The following is a 22,234-nucleotide window of genomic DNA, read 5'->3' on the forward strand; positions in this document are numbered from 1 at the left end:
GGTAAAATAAAATTCAAAAGGGCAAATAAGGCTACAGATAGTTGCTTATTCGATAAGCAAAGTTAATTTATGTTCATGGTGCCTTAATAGAGGGTATTTCAGCCAAGAACAACTCTCATTGCAGACAGCATAGTTTGTAGTAGGAGATCTGTATCCTCATTTAGGTCCTGCTGACTTTAATCGCTTCACCTCAGGGAGCCTGAGTTTATTTGTTTGGAAAATAAAAGGATTAGATTAGTTGATAGTTTTATCCTTTCCAGTTCTGAGATGCTAACCAACAGAGGCGGTAAACTCAAATACCTACCAGTGCTGAGCGGGTAATTCAAATTACTGAATAGGTGTAGTGCTTGCCACTCTAACTGGGACTCCTCTTCAGCCGAATGCCTTCATGATAATGTGGACTCAGTGTTGCCTAGCTTTTTTGGAGATTAGGAAGAAATACAAATTTTTATGTGAAATTGAAGATTTGTGTATGTTAATAGAAAACGTACAGCGAAAAGTGTAGAAGCGGTGAGGCAGGGTTGGGGGTACTACCAAACCCTGCTGCAGTCCATGTCCGCGGTCAGCTCTAAGACGCTGCGAAGGGCAGATGAACACTGGGAGGAAGACCAGGAGATTAAAACAAAAGATGGAAACACACATCAGTGATTCTAGGGAGTGAATTCTGCTTCAAAATATCAGTCTACCTCAGCCGACGAGATTTCATCTACGGATGAAACTCAAACACCACTTGAAAAGAAAAGTCTGTTTTTGATAGCTCTCATCTTCTGCGTGCGCTCCAGCAGTTGCGGGGCTCAATGCCATTACCTCTCTCAGTGTCCCCCGGAGACCGCAGGCGCCACAGACTTTACACTCTCTGGGAGCGCCCCGGGGGACGATCCCGAGCTGCAACTTCAGGGATAGTTATGCTGGGGCCGCCAACCCCAGCGAACCTGTGGAGTAATTGCTTCGCTTCCTCGAAGTTTAAAAGAAAAGCTGCTCCGGACCGAGGCTAGAGTTCTCAACCGGAAGTTTTGCCTCCCTGCTTGAGCACTTCCTGTTTGGTAACTAAGGACGCGGGGCGGTTGCTGGGGTTATCGTGGTAATTACTGGGGAGATTTGCGGGTGTAGGGAGTTGCCTCGTGTGCTGCTCCCGGGCCATACGAGAAGGTGGATCTTTCCTCCCCACCCTGTCAGAGGTTCTCTATCCTTTTGCCATCATGAGTAATGAATTCTTGGCGGAGCTGCATTGGGACGATGGGTTCGCCATCCCGGTGGCAAACGAGGAGAACAGGATCCTGGAAGATCAGGTAAGTGTCAGGTGAAGAAGGCCGGGAAAGAGGGGATAGTTTCTTGGTTGGCAGGAGTACCCCAACCCTTTTATTCTTCCCTTTTCCGTCCCCAATTTTATCTCTTTCTGTCTAATGCTCACCGCACCATCTCCTTCCTCCCTAACCTGTTTGCCCATTACGGTACTTGCAAAGCATTACAAAATGTATATTGAAAGGATGATTGATATTCGCGACTATAAAGTCTGAATCGTTACTCTCTCTCCTCCCACTCCATTTCGCCTCAGGGGCAGGAGAGGAAAGTCTGGTTCCTGCGTCCGCTTTTCCGAAGAATTAAGCGCGGCTTGCAAAGGGACTCTGAGGTTTTCCTAGCAACAGTTGTTTGCGGATGTTTATAAGCAAATCACGCTCTGGTTGACATTACTTTTTGAGTTTCTGCCTAAGACATTTAAAGTTGAAAGGGACTTGAAGAAATATTTTCAAGAGAGACGTTCTAGTAAGAATGTAAAATGTGCAGTTTACAGCTTTTCAAAGTGAGGATGTTGTCACAGAGTGATATAAAAATATTTTACGTTGTAAGGAATATTTTACACCGGCTTCCAACGAATGAATGCATAGTAGTTGTTAAAAATAAAATTGCATCTGGCTCAGAAAACTTTTAAAAACCTTTAGCAGTTAGTCTAAAGTTCTGTCACATGGCAGTGTGTTGTGTAGAGGAGGATCCAGAAACAGATGATGTTTACATTACTTTGCAGAATGGAAGAGAAGGTTTTCTTCCCTTGGAAAAGAAAATGAAAATCCATCACTGTTTTTTGAAGTTTTTTTTTTTTTTTTTTCAAAATATTCTGACCTGTTTACTAATGTCTAAATTAGCTGCAGTTTTTTGTTGCTTTGTTTTAATGAAGGGCAACATTAGGGAATATAAGAAATTTGGCACTAAAAAAAAAAATAAGCAGAAATTTGGCACTGAGTACTGAGGAATAATAATATTAACAAGTTTCCAGCCCTGGGTTCAGATCTTACTTACCAGTAGTGAGCCTGTTTCTTCTTATATAAACTGGAAATAAATAATCATTTCACAGGGTTGTTTACAGCTCTAAGGATATTAATGTGGGTTAAAGTTCCAATCAAATATTAGTTTTTTTATTATTGCCATAATATTTGTCTCATATGATTTTATATACATATTAATTATATTAGCTATTTAAAAAATATTACGGAGCAATAAAAAGAAGAGTGAGGGCCAGAATCACTTTACCTGAATAAACAGTGGCATTAAAAAGTCAACTCTAATAAGTTTAAGATATTCAAACAGAAGGGTAAAAAATAAAAAATACCCACTGTTGACTCTAGAAGTGACTATCATGGCATTAAACAAATATTCCAGACATCATAGTCTACAGTTATATAGATAGAAAAGACAGACAGAAGTATCATTGTTTTTTAAAATTTAAATCCAAGTTAGTTAACATATAGTGTAACAATGATTTCAGGAATAGAATTTAGTGATTCATCACTTACATATAACACCCAGTGCTCATCCCAACAAGCGCCCTCCTAAATGCCCCTCACCCATTTAGTCCTTCCCCCCCACTCAACACCCCTCCAGCAACCCTCAGTTTGTCAGTTCTATGTATTTAAGAGTCTCTTATGGCTTGTCTCCCTCTCTGTTTTTATATTATTTTTGCTTCCCTTCCCCTATATTCATCTGTTTTGTATCTTAAATTCCACATATGAGTGAAATCATATGATATTTATCTTTCTCTGACTGACTTCCTGTAATGTAATACACTCTAGTTCCATCCACATTGTTGCAAATGGCAAGATTTCGCTCTTTTGGATCACCGAGTAATATTCCTGTGTGTGTGTGTGTGTGTGTGTGTGTGTGTGTGTGTGTGTGTACCCACCACATCTTCTTTATCCATTCATCAGTTGATGGACATTTGGGCTCTCTCCACACTCTGGGTATTGTTGATAGCGCTGCTATAAACATTGGGGTGCATGTGCCCTTTCAAAACAGTACACCTGTATCCCTTGGATAAATAGTAGTGTAATTGCTGGGTCGTAAGGTAGTTCTATTTTTAGTTTTCTGAGGAACCTCCATCCTGTTTTCCAGAGAGGCTGCACAGTTTGCATTCCCACCAGCAGTGCAAAAGGGTTCCTCTTTCTCTACATCCTTGCTAACATCTGTTGCTGCCCAAGTTGTTAATTTTAGCCATTCTGACAGGGGTAAGGTGATATCTCATTGTGGTTTTGATTTGTATTTCCCTGATGATGAGTGATGTTGAGCATCTTCTCGTGTCTGTTAGCCATCTGGATGTCCTCTTTGGAAAAATATCTATTCATGTATTTTGCCCATTTCTTCACTGGATTATTTGTTTTTTGGGTGTTAATTTTGTTAAATTCCTTACAGATTTTGGATACTAACCCTTTATCTGCTATGTCATTTGCAAATATCTTCTCCCATCTGTCAGTTGCCTTTTAGTTTTGCTGATTGTTTCCTTTGCCATGCAAAACCTTTTTATTTTAATGAGGTCCCAATAATTCATTTTTACTTTTGTTTCCCTTGCCTCTGAAGACATGTCAAGTCTCCAGAAGTTGCTGTGGCTGAGGTCAAACAATCAGGTTGTTGCCTGATTTCTCCTCTAGGATTTTGATGGCTTTCTGTCTTACATTTAGGTTTTTCATCCATTTTGAGTTTATTTTTGTGTATGGTGTAAGTAAGTGCTCCAGGTTCATTCTTCTGCATAAGACAGAAGTATTATTAAAATGGAATCCTACTATATGTGCTGTTTTTAACATAAACATTTTTATTTAATAAAAATTTTAATTTTATTTGTCTTAAGAGAAAAAAAAGAAAGGAATTATTGAATTTCAGGTAAATATTACTTGATTACAAGAGATAGTGATTGCTAAGAAACTTTCTTAACATTAAGAAAAACTGCATAAGAAGAAATGGTTAGATTATTGTTTAAAAAATTCTTTGTTTCATTTGTAGGCAGTTATGGGTTGACTCCCTGCCCTTTCATTTTTCATTTTGAAAGCAAAGAAATTAGCTCTCTCACTTCTTTACACCATCTTTTACCCATGTTACCCCTATTAAAAAATAGTGGTTTTATTATTTTTATATTATCAAGCTTTATTTTTTATTCCATTCAGTGCCTTTAATTTACTACAAGTGTTTAGCCTTAATTTTATATGAAAAAAAATTTTAATGTTTTTATTTATTTTTGAGACAGAGAGAGACAGAGCATAAGCAGGGGAGGAGCAAAGAGGGAGGGAGACACAGAATCTGAAGCAGGCTTCAGGCTCCGAGCTGTCAGCACAGAGCCTGACACGGGGCTCAAACTCCCAAACCACAAGATCACATGACCTGAGCCAAAGTCGGACACTTAACCGACTGAGCCACCCAGGCGCCCCAGCCTTAATTTTATATTTAAACTGGTTTAATGGTCCTTAATGTAGCCACTTTTATTCAGTTTATCTTTTCTTGGATTTTTCACTTTGATTCATCTTTTGCCTAGTTGGGTCTTATGCTCAAATAGTTGTTTCAAGAAGCATCCATTGTTTTGTGCTTTTGATTCCTTGCATCCTTGGTTGCCAATTGATTTCTTGCATTGCTTGCTTTAAGTTTATATTCTTTTAATCACAGTGTCAGATCTTCAAGATACCTTCTTTCTGCCTCTACTCCTTCCTTCTGGAGTCCTGTGTTTTTTTAATATGGACTGTTTTTCCACAGACCTATTTCCCAACTGTGGACTACAGAATTCCCTTTATTCTTTTACGTGGTTGATGCTCTACTTCCTAAGTCACATATCTTCTTTCTTGGGTTATCTCCTTATCTCCTTATCTCAAAATAAGGAATACTTTCTTGTGTCTTCCTAACAAGGGTGTATAGGAGGTAAACCCTGAATCTGAAAATGTTTTTTATTTAATCTCACATTTGATGGTGTTGGCTGAGTCAAATGTTCTAGGTTAAAATTTTTTTTATGAAGAATTTGGAAAAATATTATCTTCCAGTAGTGATGTTGGTGAGTAATCTGCTATTAGAAATATTTCCATTTCTTTGTAGGTTGCAATTTTAATGTCTGGAAGCTTTTAGGGTTTTGTTTTATGTTTACATTGTAGTTTTTTTTGGCAACCATATCATATTTTTAATTTTCAGGTTATTTGTTGCTTTTTTGTAGCACCTGGTCTTCTTTTAGTAGTACAATATCATTTACAATATGTGTGTGTGTGTGTAGTTCTTTTTTGTGTCTTGAATTATGTTTCCTTTGGGATCTTTTTACTTGTTTATCTTGATATCTCTCACTTGATGTAAGTCTTCAACAAATATCTGGTGGTCCTTGCATGTCCTTTTATATTTAAAAGAAGCAAAAAATGCCTGGATATTCTGTGGGGAAGGAATTATCAACTTGTGGAGAGTTAATCATTATGCTTTCGTTAGGAAAGCAGATGCCTTGCTCTGGGTTCATTATGCAATCATAAAAGTTAGTAACTGATGAAGAAAATAAAAGTCATAAAGCTGTATGCACCAAACAACATAACAACTAAGTACATAAAAGTAAAAACTATTATAAATACAAGTAGACTTTGACAAAAATACAGTTGTAGTAGGATACTTCAATATTGACATCAGAATTGGACAGTTCTAATAGACAAAAATAAGAATATAAAGGTATGAATAATGCAGTAAAAATAAAAACAGAACATATATCCCTTAAATAAACCATTTAAAAAATATGTCTGTAAACCATTTAACAAAGGTGGATCATTTACTATACCAGGATGAAAACCTTAATGCATTAAAAGTGAATGATATGGGAATGCAAGCTGGTACAGCTACTCTGGAAAACAGTATGGAGGTTCCTCAAAAAACTAAAAATAGAACTACTACCCTACGACCCAGCAATTGCACTACTAGTCATTTATCCAAGGGATACAGGTGTGCTGTTTCAAAGGGACACATGCACCCCCATGTTTATAGCAGCACTATCAACAATAGCCGAAGTATGGAAGGAGCCCAAATGTCCATTGAAGGATGAATGGATAAAGAAGATGTGGTATATATATATACAATGGAGTATTACTCAGCAATCAAAAAGAATGAAATCTTGCCATTTGCAACTACGTGGATGGAACTGGAGGGTATTATGCTAAGTGAAATTAGTCAGAGAAAGACAAAAATCATATGACTTCACTCATATGAGGACTTTAAGAGACAAAACAGATGAACATAAGGGAAGGGAAATAAAAATGATATAAAAACAAGGAAGGGGACAAAACAGAAGAGACTCATAAATATGGAGAACAAACAGGGGGTTACTGGAGGGGTTGTGGGAGGAGGGATGAGCTAAATGGGTAAGGGGCACTAAGGAATCTACTCCTGAAATCGTCGTCGCACTATATGCTAACTAATTTGGATGTAAATTTTAAAAAATAAAAAAAAAGTGAATGATAAACCTTAAGGACCTTATACAAAGTGAAATAAGATGGACACAAAAGGACAAATCCTGTATGGTTTCACTTATATGACATACCTAGAGTAGTCAAGTTCATAGAGACACAAGTAGAATGGTGATTTCCAGAGGCTGGGTGGGGGGGAAGAGGAATGGGGAGTTAGGGTTTAATGGGCGCAGAGTTTCAGTTTGGGAAGATGAAGATTTTTAGGTGGATGGTGGCAATTGTTGCACAACACATAAATGTACTTAATGCCATTCTAATTCTTCTTTTTTTTAAGTTTATTTATTTATTTTGAGAAAGCACACAAGCAAGGGAGGGGCAGAGAGAGAGAGAGAGAGAGAGAGAGAGAGAATGAGAATCCTAAGCAGGCTCCATGCTGCCAGTGCAGACCCTGACGTGGGGCTCGAGGTGAGATCTTGACCTGAGCTGAGATCGAGATTTGGATGCTTAATGGGCTGAGCTACCTAGGCAACGCAATGAATGACACTCTTCTTAATGTACACTGAAAAATGGTTAAAATGATAAAATGTATGTTTATGTACATTTTACCAAAATTAGAGAAATGAGTGGTGGGAATTTTATAGGCCATATTTTTCTGATCATAAGCCAATAGGATTTATAATAAATAATTTAAAAAATTATTCTCCATTTTATGGACTGTTTGCCTGCCCCTCCCATTCATATGTTGAAGCCCTAATCTCCAGTGTGTTGGTATTTGGTGGTGGGGCCTTTCGAAGGTAATTAGGCTTAGATGAGGTCATGAGATGTGGCTCCCATGATAGTATTTTATCTTTATGCGAAGCTGAAGAGAGACCAGCGCTCTCTCTCTCCACCATTTAAAGATGCAGCTAGAAGGCACTGTCTGCAAGTCAGGAAGAGAGATTTCAGAACCAAATTGTCTAGTAACTCAATCCTGGGCTTCCTGGCCCCAGAACTCGGAGAAATAAATTTCTATTCTTTAAGCCACTCCGTCTATGATATTTTGTTATGGCGGCCTGAGCTGACTAACACATCCATCTTAAACACTTAGGCCAATTTCTCGGAAACATAGATAACTCTTCTATCATGGAGAAATTGAAAGGGAAAAGTTAGTTTTTAGAAAACAATAAAAAGAGACTGCTTCATACCTGTATCCGCTGGAAATAGGAAAAATCTTACTTAGAGAAAAGTTACAGGCTTAAATGCCTTAAATGCCTTCATTTTTAAATCCATGCTTTAGTTAGCTTGGGTTGCTATAACAAAATACCATAGAGTGAGTGAGTAAGAAGACATTATTTATTAAAAAGACATTTATTTCTCACGGTTCTGAAGGCTGTAAGTGGAGATCAGGGTGGCAGGGTGGTTGGGTTCTGGTGAGAGCCCTCCTCTTGGCTTGCCGATGGCTGCCTTCTCACTGTGTTCTCACATGGCAAAGAGAAAACAAGCTCTGGTCTCTCTTCTTCTGATAAAGACACTAATTTTACAATGAGGGTCCTACCTGCATGTCCTAATTTAAACCTACTCACTTCCCAAAGGCCCACCTCCAGATACCATCACATTGTGGGTAAAGGCCTCAGCATATGAATTTGAGGGTGACACAGACATTTAGTCTATAGCATCAATGTGACAAAAAAGGAAAATAATTAAAACCTGTTCTTAATAAATTTTTAAAAAAGAATAACAAAGTGAACCAAAGAGGGAATTAGAAGAAAAACTGAAATTAATGAAATAAAAAGCAAAAATACATATTTAGTATGATTTACTATGTTTAATGAAATATAGGAGATAACATATAGTACATTAGTATTTTATTATTTCCTTATTTAAAAAATCCAAATAGCATCTTTTGCACTTAGTGGATATGTTGTGCTCCTCCTGGGTTGTAGCCCCAAATTTGGGAACCACAGATCAAGACTATAAGGAAGGATATTTTTGTTATGTTGAGCTTTTATATTGTTTTAAGGGGTGACGTATTCTAATTGTCCTGGGAATCTATCTTGTAATTTCCTAAAGTTTTTTGTTTTTGTGTTTGTTTGTTATGCATTTACATTGTTTTGTTTCTACTCGGGGTTTTAATTCAATGACATGAAACCTACATTAAGAAAGAGGTCTTAAGCACATGGAAGTTTGTTCTGTTAAGCTCTGTCCAAAATCTGTTTATTTTGAATAGCTCAGGGAGGAGCTTGTTATACCTGATGTCCGCTGCTTTTAAAATTTATGGTTTGTGTTCTGTGTTTTTGTTACATCTGTTTTTATGCTCTTGTTTGCTCTAGAGATGTTGTGGTTTAATTATGTAATAGGATCTCTTTTTTTCCCTTTAAGTACTGCTGTATGAAAATTGCGTTTTACCGGTGGTTCCTGAAAGATTTCTGAGAAATCTTAGAGATTTCTATTCTATTTTAATATAGTGCTAATTTTCCCACAGCAATGTCTAAATTATCACATGTATTATTTACAGTTGTCAAAGCTGCAGGAGGAAAAGTCAAGCTTGCAAGATCAGCTACGTGACTATGAAGATCGAATTAATGCTATGACTTCTCACTTCAAAAATGTTAAGCAAGAGTTTTCGTTTACGCAGGTATAGTAATGTTGACATTCATGTTGATTAGGTCATGTGTAGTCATGAACATTTTACATTGCATATACATCTGTGATTTTATTTTAGACATACACAAAACTTTAGCATAGCTAACCTATTGTGAATGTAACCTTGAACCTGAAAGTAAGTAGGAAAAAAAGGCTTTTGAGGAATTCGCTACCATCACCAAGTTCAAGGAATAATTAACATATCTGAAAGAAGAAATCATTCATACAGTGTAACATAATATTAGGCAGCAGATTATATGAGAAGGGTACAGTGACGGCAATGAGAAATAATTCTAAGCCAAAATAGACCTAATATAACATGTGACAGAATTTCCACCTCATTTTCACTTTTACAGCATGACCCACTGGGGCCTTTTTGAGTGGGAACAAATAGTTCACACATTTCAGTAGCCCTTAGGACACCACATTATTTTAGGATCCTGAGATAGTAGGAAAGTTAAATTATATTTAAGACACTAGTTAAGATAACTGGGGAAAGTATAATGCATTTTAGAAATATTACTACAAATAATAAAAGTTAAAACTTAGAGTGATAAGTATATTTGTTTTATGGACAATCTATTCATGTGTAGAACATCATTCCCTGATGATGCCCAGCAAATAGCTCAGCAAATCAGCATTGGAGAGTTTACTAACTTCCATATCAAACTATTTTTTTAAAAATGCATCTACCTTTCTTTGAAAGGTATGTAATTCTTAATAGTGAACAAAGCATGTTTTTAATACCAATTTATAATTAATATTGATAAGTAACCATTTTGTGGTTTACAGATTTTATTAGGAAGCAGCAAATTGATGAACTTTTAGAAGCAATACTTGAGAGTTTTGAATCCTGATATGATTAATTAATAAACTGGACAACATCATTCTTTAAGTTATTAAACCACTGAGTTGGGGATTTGAAAGTCAGAGATTCTAGGGGTGCCTGGGTTAAGGGTCTGACTTTGGCTCAGGTTATGATCTTGTGGTTCATGGGTTCAAGCCCCACACCAGGCTTGCTGCTGTCAGCCTGTCAGCTCAGAGCCTGGAGCCTGCTTCAGACTCTGTGTCTGTCTCCCTCTCTCTCTGCTCCTCCCCTGCTCACACTCTGTTTCTGTCTCTCAAAAATAAATAAGTGTTTAAAAATTAAAAAAAAAAAGAAAGTCAAATTCTCTGTGGGTGTATATTTCATTATAGTCAAACCTCAAATCGGATAATAGTTATAGAAGACAATAAACTTCCTATAGCATTAACAGCTCTAATAATGTAAAAATAATACTGATGGTGATAACTTAGAAGCACTACAAACTCAGTAGTCAATAAATACAATTTTATTGAGTAAAGCTTAACACAAAGGCATGGTTGTTTACTAATATATTCTATGAAATATTTATAACCATTGGTGTTTACATAGTCATTTATAAATGATCTCTGCAATCAGCTTATGTAGTCAGTTTATAGAAACAACCCATTTCCTAAAGTATTTTTAAATAAATTTTATTTATTTTTTAGGTAAGTCATGAGTTATATATTTTTAACTCTTACCATATAAACTTTGATTTTCTGCAGTTTTTCTAGACCAACATAAAATCTAAAAATGGCTGACAACAATATTTTCTTCTAGGTCATTCCATGAACTGACTTTCTTACAACTAGTAAGCAACACCCAACTACACTGAATTGTAAAGTCTAACATGGTTTAGGTTTCAGAGAAGTGGAATTACTAGTACTTAATCTAAGTATTTTGTGGGAACTTTTTTTGGGCTAATGGGTTATTATAAATATTGTATAATGTTAAAAATTAAAAAGTCTATCTTGTAAATTATTCTGTAGTCTCTTTGTAAAGCAAGAGAGCATGAGATTGAAAGTGAAGAGCATTTTAAGATCATTGCTGAGAGAGAACTGGGACGAGTGAAGGATGAAATCCAACGACTACAAAATGAAATGGCTTCAATACAGGAAAAGAAAAGTGATAAGGAAGTATGTGTTGAAATGTTACTTAAAATTTTGTGCTATTAGTTCTTTTTTCCCTCACCAACAAACACTGATTTTCTTTTCTTTTCTTTTCTTTTCTTTTCTTTTCTTTTCTGTATGGGAAGGGCATTCATTAGTTTCCTGACATTTATAAAAAACATTGTTTTTTGGACAATGAGAGGCATGCGGAGTTGTCATTTGAATGAAACAATGATAGAATGTTGCACTTATTTTCCTACTGTTCATTTGCCAAATAGTCATTGAGCTATACCATGTGCAGAGTACCATACTGGCTATCTACTATGCAATACTAAGCATCATTTATTCATAAGTATCATATGATACTAGGCATAATTTATTCATATATTTTTAAGGGCCACATTAAAAATTACTTTTAATATTTTCATTTTTAATTCAAAATTTTTACCTTTCATATTAATTTATCAGCCTATGACTCTAATATTAAGCTACTGTAAACTCTTTTTCTCTTTTCCTTCATTTTTAGTTACCTGATTTGGACGTTCTTTCCAAATTTGATTCTTCTCTTTACATATGCATATATATAGAGAGAGAAACACACATATATGTGTATATGTATGCATACATATTTTACTATATTTGTACTTGTTTGCATATTGATTTGTTTTCTTTTGTGGATCTAGATTTGTTAAATGAATACATTTACAGAAACATTTTTATCTCCTTAACAACTATATTTATTTCAATTAGAAGTACTTCTAAAATTTCCATACGACCTCTTAGTGGCAGCAATCTGATTGGAGCTGTAGGGGACTTGTCTCAGGCTTGAGTTAGCATATCAAGTACATTATTTTTATTCAGATTTGGTGGAGTGACTAGTATTAGAGATTGCTCTGGGGGAGTTTCCCTAAAGCCTTTTTAAACAACCTATGGCTCAACTATGATTCTCATCTTTTATAATCTCCCTTCTATTTTATAACTAAAGAATTAAATATAAATGTGGTTACATGATTAAATATGGTATGTTACACACACACACACACACACACACACTATATATATATATATATATATATATATATATATATATATATGTGGTAAGAACAGGATTTCTTCTTTCCTTTTTAATATGTTCTATAGTATGTAATGTTTTATTTTAGTTTGTATAGTAAATAATATTTTGTAATCTCTCCCTAACCCTTTTCTTTGGAAATTAGACTAACATATTTAAAACTACTCAAAAATTGGATAGTTTGAAATGTCAGATGAACTGGGACCAGCAAGCCTTGGAAGCCTGGTTAGAAGAATCAGCTCATAAAGATAGTGATGCCCTCATTCTTCAGAAGTACGCACAACAAGATGATAATAAAATTAGGGTGAGAAATTATAAATTGTAATGTTAGGTTTTCTCTGAATCTGTAGTATGTGATCCTTTTTACCGAAATTAGATTTATAATTTTAAAGCAGTAGTTCTTAAACTTTTTTGAGTCAGAGACTCCTTTGACAATCTAATAAGCCAAGGATCCTCTCTTTAGAAAAATGACTGTACTCAAATAGTTACAAAATTTTACTGAGAGTTTTATAGATCCTCTGAAACCCTCTAACCATTTAGGAATCCACAGACTCATTTCTGATTGAGAAGAATTCTCAAAAGTATTTCAGAGAAGAAAGTTTTTTACTAAAATGTTGTATAAATATTTTAACTACTTTTATCTAAATAACAGTTTGAATTTAACATAGTGTTTGCTGATTTGAGACTATAGTGCTATTGATTACTTATTATTATAACCATTACTTAAAATCTACTTGTAATTAAATCTGTTAATACTTTTGTATTATGAAACATGCTATTTTCTAATAGATATGATACAAAATGCATTATTTTAAATGACAAATTGTTAATGTTTTTTCTAACTAAAAAGTATTAAAAGTCTTTTTAGAAACAATTTAGTTTTCATTGCAACCCTTTGGAATTAAAAGGAAATGTATGAATTATTTCGTAGTTGTTTTAGATGGCAAATAAATGTGTATCTATAATATAATAATACTTAATGTAAGACATGCTAATAGCTTTTAAGTGAATAAAACAACAATTATGAATATTTTTACATGTAACTACATCATAGGCACTGACGTTGCAATTAGAAAGACTGACTTTGGAATGTCATCAGAAAAGAAAGGTACTTGACAACGAACTTACAGAGACTCTAAGTGCACAGGTTAGTTTAATGAGTATTTTTATTTCTTAATTGTCAAAGGGATGTATGCAAAAGCACTTATATTCACAAAAATGTTATCTGCTCTGTATTTGACAGTTAGAATTGGATAAAGCAGCACAAGATTTTCGTAAAATTCATAATGAAAGACAAGAACTCATTAAACAGTGGGAGAACACAATAGAACAGATGCAGAAGAGAGATCGAGACATTGATAACTGTGCCTTGGTAAAGTAGTTGTTTGGTCCTTGCAATGTTCAACTGTATTATTCTCTTTTGTATTTAACCCATTCATTTCAAATGTAACTCACATTGCTATTTGAAAGTCACTTTTGTAGCAGGGTTTAATAGTTTTGGTAAATGTTTTCCAAGCTTGACTCTATCCATTTAGATATGTGATTTTATGAAGATTATTTACTTATGGTATAATGATGCTGAAGACTGGATCCTGCCATCTCTGAAATGTGGAACAAGAGAAAGTCAATAGATAATGTTGGTGCAGTAAAGCCAATGCTCTGACTTACACATGGTTATCCACAGTGTTTTGAATTTAACGTATGTGCTATTTGGTAGTAATTACTGGTGTAGGGAAATGAGCTTCATGGATAGTCAAGAAACAAAAAGGGAGAGTCAGGAAAGAAACCTAAACTATGATAAAGCTTTCACTTTTGAAACTGAGGCACCCATAATAGGTTAGAAGCATGGAAGGGAAGGAATACCACACTGATTAAACATAGACCTAGTGTTATCTTTTGCTATTTTCAGAGGTTAATTTAGAAGTTTTTTTGAAAATCATTAAGGAACAAAATAGGGGTGAGTAAAAATGGGAAGATTAGGGAAAGTTGGGAAGGAGAAGGAATTGAGGAGGAAGGAAAGCAGATGAGAAGATGTTTTAACTTCCATTCTAAATCTACTACATGGAAAGGCATTTGGCAAGTGGCTCAGGTCACTGGAAGTTTGGAATTCTCATATCTGTATGAGGTTTACTTGTTATATGTGACTTAAATGTAAATATTTTATCAGCATCACCTACATAAACTTAACTGTGAGTAGGTAACACTGTTAAAAAATGTGAATGTTGAAGTAGGTGTTAGAGTATCTGATTAAATGGTAGAAAAATCAATATAAGGCAGAAAATTCTACAATGGTCATTTGACGTATATGAACTTAGGAAGTTTTGACCTGTCTTTGGTTGAATAAACACAGCAGATCTATAGAATGATACATTATATAATGTTAATTGTTATAGAAAACATATAGGAATACTAGACTGAATAAATTAAATATTTTTTAAAAATGTAGTACATTTCAGATATATATCCACTTAATATGCTAATATGTACAATATTACCTGCCGCATTTCTAAAATTTATTGATTTCAGATACCCTCTGAAATTATATGATTTCACATACCCTCCCCCAACCTGATTTTCTGTGATTAGTTGTTTGGTGGGACCCCATTTGGGAAAACTTGAAAGAAATACATTTTAGAGTAAATTTTCCTTCTCCCTCCAATTCATTCAATATATTGCTGTCAACATCACTTGTAAAAACCATAGATGGCCTTTTTATTCCTCAGCTCTAAAATCTTCTTTGTTTCACATTGCTTAAAAATTGAACCTCTTGGGGGATGCCTGGGTAGCTCAGTTGGTCCAGCATCCAATTCTTGACTTCATCTCAGGTCATGATCCCAGGGTTGTGGGATTGAGCCCTGTGGTGAGCATGGAGCCTGCTTAAGACTCTCTCTCTCTCTCTCTCTCTCCCTCTCTCTCTCTCTCTCTCTCTCTCCACCACCGCCCCTGACCCCTCCCCCACTTGGGCTCTCTCTCTCTCTCAAAAAAACACAAAATTTTTTTAAAAATTGAAGCTTTTTAACATGGCAATTGGAAAATTGAATTTATTCACAGTTGGGTCCTAACCTCTACCTTTCCAGCCTCATTCCTTTCATCTGTACCTGCCCCTTCTTAATATATGCCCATTCGATGCCTGTCTTCCCACCCTACACCTTAACCACATTAGACCATTTATGCATATCCATTTATTTTTTTAGGTCTGACTTAAAAGAAGCCTCTTAGGTAATGCCATTTGATAATTCTTCTCAGGTAGACTTCATCATCTCTTTGTTCCCATGGTGCTTTGTTCACATCTCAGTTACTACTTTGTATATTCTGTTTATTTTGTATTCCCAAGACCAAAGGTCTTGAGTGAAGGTATTCTTCTTGAAACCAATAACGAAAATGTTATTCTCAAAAGATGAAAAAAAAAAAAAAAACTAGTCCTGTGAAATATTTGGAAAAACCATTGGAATCCAACTTTCTATGTAGAAATATTCAACAGTGTTATGTTTTTTTAGATGTCACCTTTTGTTGATAAAAGATTGATATTTTTCTCATCTCTTTAGCCAAGTACCAGATTAAAGAGAAAGAAATCCTTAAAAATATGAGCTTACAGATACTGATGTATAGCCTATTAATATTTTGTTTTTATTCATATAAAAATAGACCTTTTTTTATACATTTTTAAATGTTTTATTTATTTTTGAGAGAGAGACAGAGTGCAAGTGGCAGGCGGGGGGGGGGGGAGGGGGGCAGAGAGAGAGGGAGGCATAGCATCTGAAGTGGGCTCCAGGCTCTGAGCTGTCAGCACAGAGACTAATGTGGGGCCCAGACCCATGAACTGGGAGACCATGACCTGAGGTGAAGTCAGATGCTTAACCAGCTGAGCCACCCCGGGGCCTCTAAAAATAGACTCTTTAAAGAAAATATTGTCCTAAGAATTTTTGATAAAATACTGAATTTGGTTTAATAGAAAGATAATAACTAATTTCCTTTTTGTTTGTTTTGTTCATCATATTAAACATATATTTAACATATTTTTAATCTTAGGCATTAGCAAGGATAAAGCAGGAAATAAGAGAAAAAGAAAATTTGGTTAAAGAAAAGATCAAGTTTTTGGAAAGTGAGATTGGAAATAACACAGAGTATGAGAAAAGAATTTCTGTTGCTGATCGGAAAGTTTTAAAATGTAGAATGGAGTATCAGCGTCATGAAACTAATAGAAATCAGCTGAAGGATGAGGTATGTTAACTAATAAGACTGGTTTGTGTGTTTATGACAAATTACTATAAAAATAAGCATAAAGGCTCTCCTTCGATTAAGGAACTGCCTTCTAGTTCTTTGTCTTATGTCCCTTCACGTTGTGGAACTTTTTGGGTATTCCAATGGTGCCCTGTTTGGTGAAGGCAACAGGAGTGCCAGTCATATCACATGTGGTATGAAGGGGTCCCCCTGGAGTTGTATAGCACACACCTTGCCTGTCACACGTGGTGTTTTGTAGGTGACTTGAGGCAAAATGCTCCTGAGGGGTCTAGACTGGAAACCATAATTATAACTTCCAAAGGGGCAGATGTGAAGGTGAATATTTAGTGATGACCTGAAGTGGACATATAACATGTCCAGTGCTACATATGTATGGTGGTTTTAACTCAGAGTAGGTGGAGCTATTTGCTTAAGTTCAGTTTCTCACCTTGAGAAGGGATAATATTTCAGTCTGGTAGTGAGACAGTGTAGGGGTAAAATACCTTGAGCAGAGAACAAAAGTTCTCCCGCTTTGTTCATTTCTTCTTTCGCAGGCACACATGCCCAACTAGATTGTTCCACAGGGAGTGTTAGCAACAAAGGAATTTTTACGAAATTTGTGTCTTGAAGTCACATTAGCTGAAGTTACTGCTGTTTAGTCAGGAAACTGGAATATTGTAGAGCATTTCATTCTATAAGTTGTTACACTTTTTATTTCTGATAAAGAAGGAAAGATGTTTTATTGTCCACAAAAAGAATAATTACTTAAGATCCTAAAATAGTAAAATAAGCAAATTTCTTGCCTAAATTAAATGTCATTGCTAATAGTTCATTCTTAAAATTTTTTAAATTGCAGAAAAGAATGCAGGGATCATTCATTCATTTGTTCATAATTTGTTTATTGAGATGCAATTCATATATAATAACTTACCCTTTTGAAGTATGTAATTTAGTGGTTTTTAATATTTCATAGGATGTGCAACCATTACCACTATCTAATTTTAGACTTTTTCTTTCAAAAAGAAACCTTTTGCCCACTAGCAATCACTCTGCTTCCCTCCACCTACCCAGCCCTGGCAACTACTAATCTACTTTCTGTCTCCATGGATTTGCCTATTTTGGACATTTCATATAAATGAAACCATATCATACAGAGCACTTTATGTCTGGACTCTTTTACTGAAATAATGTTTTCAAGGTTCATCCATGTTATATAGCATGCATTAGTACTTCATTCATTTTTTTCTCTCCAAGTTTTAAAATTTTGTTATAGTACACATAACATACAGTTTACCATCTTTTTAAAAAATATTTATTGGGGGGCGGGGGGACACAGAATCCAAAGCAGTCTCCAGGCTCTGAGCTGTCAGTACAAGCTGTGAGATCATGACCTGAGCCGAAGTCAGGAGCTTAACTGACTGAGCCACCCTGGCGCCTCTACAGTTTACCATCTTAATCATTTCCCAGCATGCAGTTCAGTGGTGTTAAATACATTCCTAATGTTATCCAACCATCACCATCATCCATCTCCATAATTCTTTTCTTCTTGTAAAACTGAAACCCTGTACTTATTAAACAGTTACTCCCCATTCCCCCCTCTTCCCAACTCCTAGCAACTACCATTTTGCTTTCTGTCTCTAGGAGACTACTCTAAGTTAACTTCACATGAATCAGACAGTATTTATCTTTTTGTGACGGCTTATTTCATTTATTTTACTTAGCATGGTGTCCTCAAGGTTCATCTATATTGTAGCATATGTCAAGGTTTTCTTACTTTTTAAGGCTGACTCCTATTCCATTTGGATGTGTGGACCACATTTGGCTTACCCGTTTATCTGTCAGTGGACACTTGGGTTGCTGCCATGTTTTAGCTATTATGGATAATGCTGCTATGAACATGGGTGTACAATTATCTCAGAATTTCTGGATGGCAATTATGGTAATTATGTTTCTGATTTTTTAAGGGACCACCATAGTGTTTTCCATAGTGGCTGTACCATTTTACATTCCCACTAACAGTGCACGAAGGTTCTAATTTCTCCATAGTCTCACCACCACTTGCTATTTTCTTTTTTTGGCGACAGTCATCCTCATGGAAGAGTGTGAGGTGGGATTTCATTGTATTTGATGTGCATTTCCTTAGTGATAGATGATGTTGAACATCTTTTCATGAGCTTATTGGCCATTAGTATATCTTTTTTGGAGAAATGTCTATTAAAATCCTTTGCTCATTTTTGAACCAGTTTATTTTTGTTGTTGTTGATGAGTTTTAGAAATTTTCTATATATTCTAGATATTAATCCCTTAGCAGGTATATGATTTTGCAAGTATTTTCTCCACTCTGTGGACTGCATTTTAACTCTGTTGATATTGTCCTTTGATGCACGGAAGCTTTTAATTTTGATGAAATCCAATTTGTCTATCTTTTGTTGCCTGTCATATACAATTAATCATTGCCAAATCCAATACTGTGAAGCTTTTGCTCTTTGTACCTGTCACACATCTATGTGGGACTCTGTAATTTGCCAGTATCATACAATAAGTCATTGAAAATGTAATATCAGATCAAAAAGAAAAACTGTTAATATGTATTACAAAAACATCGTTATTGTGTTTATGGGTATGATGTAGGTTAAAAATTAATATGTTCAGTACAGAACTTCTCAAAAAAGAAATTACCTTATAAGATGTAAAATAAATATATATAATTTCTGTCTGTTAACTAATAAATAGCTGGATTCTTTAAAAGCCACTGTGAATAGAAGTTCTAGTGATTTAGAAGCTCTGCGGAAAAATATTTCCAAAGTAAAGAAGGACATTCATAAAGAAACAGCAAGGTAAGAAAAAAGATATTTAAATATGTTTATAGTTTTTGACTACTTCTAGAAAAATTAAATATTTAAGTTTTTGTTAAATAACTGAAAAATTATAGCTACTAAATTATTAAACGTGAAAATAAATTTTCCTGGGTTTTTCATCATAAAGGCTTAGGAATAATATTTTTGTGGCTTATTAAATATGTATTTAATAAATATATAGGGTTTACATAAAGGTAATAAAAAGGTTTATGGCAAAAGAAACCTTCAAGTTATATGAAGATAAACTATTCCTTGTTTGCTTGTATTAATTTTTAGACATGTTTTCTATTTTTTCTTCATAAACTGTCTCCAGGTTACACAAAATTAAAAATCATAATCAGATTGTAAAGAAAAAATTAAAGCAGATAACTGAGAAAACTATGTCTGTAGAAGAGAAAGCTACCAATTTGGAAGATATGCTAAGGGAGGAGGAAAAAAGTATAAAGGTAAGGTTTACTTTCAGTTTTTAAAGAGTCACAATACATTTAGCAATAGTGAATGACTCTTGCGATTATGGGATAGGAGGTCTTTTAAGAGGCTCTGCTTTCTGTTGTGATCCCATTTGTAATTTGTAATCAGAATTTTGAGTTGTTAGACCTCTTTTTATGTGTGGCTTTCTAAAGAGGTTTCTGACCTTCTCTTAAAGCTTCTAATTCTCCTTTAGCTTCACGTTAAGCATTTAATATTGATGTCTTCTTTTGAAGGTTACAGGTAGCCCCTCTACCTTGGATCTCATCCCTTCCCAATGCCTAGTGTGTCCATGGCTCTGCTTGTCATTCATATGTATGTTCTTATATTGTAAATGTACCTGGAAAAATGCCTGTTTTACAATTGATTTCCACCTTTACAGTAGGCTGTCATTTTTTTGTTTTGTTTGTTTGTGATCATATCCCCCCCCCCCCCCCCCCAGTGGTCTACGTTTATTGCCTGTATTTCTTTATCATTTAATGTCTCTGACAGTCTGGCACCATTTATTAGTAAATGGGCTCTTAAGTGCTTTACTTTACTAACTCTATTGGAATCTCTTTGACATCTTAGTAGCATTTAGGCCAATTTTGAGGAACTGGAAAAGGCTGGTTCACCATTTCCTCTTTGAAAACTTCAAAGTGACTTCTGTGACCTGACACAATTTGCACTACTTCTTGCTTTTTTGCTTTCTTTGAGGGGCAGCTGAAGATCATGGCAAAAATCCCCCATTTGCTACATATCCAGTATGGTTTCACTTATATTTAGATACAATCCAGCTTCTGCAGTATGCTGTTGTATATTTAAATTCCTGAATAACGAAGTCATGCATCAATATGGACTTGAGCAGTATTTGAGTCCAAATCACACAACATTATTTTTAAAAAGTTATGTTTTTTGTGTGTATGTGTTTTTTTTTTTCTCCTAAGAGAATGATTTTCAGTTGTCCATGAGATGGGACTATATTAGAACTTACTAGAAATCTGTAAAGACTGAAATTCATATGAAATAGGACTTTTGATGATGACATTAGGGAAGGAGTTAAAACTAATAAAAATTGCCTATTATAAAAATGAATTTTATAAGATTATATTAGATTATATTTCTTACTTTGTGAAAATTTAATGTGCCAATCACAGATTTTTTTTTTTTTCATATTGAAGTTCATTTGTTGCCAAAGGGAAATATGCTTATCTGGCTGTAAGAGCACAGAGGGAAATTATTTCAACATTTTAAAATGATAACTTTCAGGGCACCTGGCTGGCCCAGTCAGTAGAGCATGCACTCTTGATCTCAGGGTTGTAACACCCCATGTTGGGTGTAGAGGTTACTTAAAAATAAAATCTTAAAAAAATAAAATGATAACTTTCAACAGATGTTGGCATGGGAGACCTATTTGAAGCCTTGAACACATGGTCATGAAGCCTTGAGGTCAAGACAAATCTGCCTCTTGAGAAATGAGCAGTGGGAATCAGGGACTGGTTTCTGTTTCCTAGAAGGCTGCACGTGTGGGGGGGCCAACTGGAGGCAAGGTGTGAGTAAGGGGTAGTGCCAGTAGTGTGTTGGGCCAGCTCTTACCAGCACACAAGAGTTGATAATTATATTTTCTGGAATTTTGCAAGTCAGCTGCTAAACATAGCTATTATTAAAAATTAAATTATATAGACTTATAATTAAATACATAATATTAAAAACAAAGTAATCAGTACTGAGCACTCATCACTTCCAAATTATTTTACTACATTTTACCATTATCTGTTTATACTCTTAAGTTTAAGGTTACTTCCATTTACAGTGTACGGTGTAACCTCTGTACACTAGAAATGCTACATAATAATCTGCTACTGCATATCACGTCCCAACTCTGCATTTAGTAGAATCGTGTCAGTAGCTTGAAATTGGCCAGATTGGGAATATTTATACAGTGAAAATCAGCTTCTTCCCCCTAATCTCCCATCTGCTGGAAAGCTGGTGGTGGTGGTGGTTAAATATTTACCTGCTCACCACTGGATAGTGTCCAGAAGAAGGTGGGAGATTGAGTGATGTGATTTCTTCCCTGTAACACTCTCAAGACTTCAGCAACACTCTCAATATACTTCAGTATATTTTCTTTTCTTTCTTTCTTTTTTTAATGTTATTTATTTTGAGAGAGTGTGAGTGGGGGAGGGGCAGAGAGTGAGGCACAGAGAGAATCACAAGCAGGTTCCATGCTGTCACCACAGAGCCCAACCTGGAGCTTGATCCTACAAACCATGGAATCATGACCTGAGCTGAAATCAAGAGTTGGATGCTTAACTGACTGAGCCACCCAGGCACCCCTATTTTATTTTCTAAGGAAACTAGTGAAATAGCCAAGTTCCAAGGTCAGA

The 22,234-nt window shown here is 35.2% G+C and overlaps 1 protein-coding gene across 1 annotated transcript in view; it reads left to right on the forward strand.

Annotated features, from left to right (window-relative positions):
- Window positions 1-1,065: 1,065 nt before the first annotated feature.
- The window catches only part of CCDC39 (coiled-coil domain 39 molecular ruler complex subunit), a 49,991-nt gene continuing 28,822 nt past the window's right edge, over window positions 1,066-22,234 (forward strand). Inside the window, exons 1-9 of the mRNA XM_060639288.3 lie at window positions 1,066-1,289; window positions 9,169-9,288; window positions 11,130-11,276; window positions 12,467-12,625; window positions 13,376-13,468; window positions 13,565-13,693; window positions 16,351-16,542; window positions 19,276-19,379; window positions 19,714-19,846. Of these exons, the coding sequence (XP_060495271.3) occupies window positions 1,200-1,289; window positions 9,169-9,288; window positions 11,130-11,276; window positions 12,467-12,625; window positions 13,376-13,468; window positions 13,565-13,693; window positions 16,351-16,542; window positions 19,276-19,379; window positions 19,714-19,846 (1,167 nt within the window). The 5' untranslated portion in view covers window positions 1,066-1,199. The remainder of the gene's footprint in view (window positions 1,290-9,168; window positions 9,289-11,129; window positions 11,277-12,466; window positions 12,626-13,375; window positions 13,469-13,564; window positions 13,694-16,350; window positions 16,543-19,275; window positions 19,380-19,713; window positions 19,847-22,234) is intronic.

The sequence above is a fragment of the Panthera onca genome, chromosome C2 (assembly GCF_046562875.1).
Source record: "Panthera onca isolate mPanOnc1 chromosome C2, mPanOnc1 haplotype 2, whole genome shotgun sequence".
NCBI classification, from domain to species: Eukaryota; Metazoa; Chordata; class Mammalia; order Carnivora; family Felidae; genus Panthera; species Panthera onca.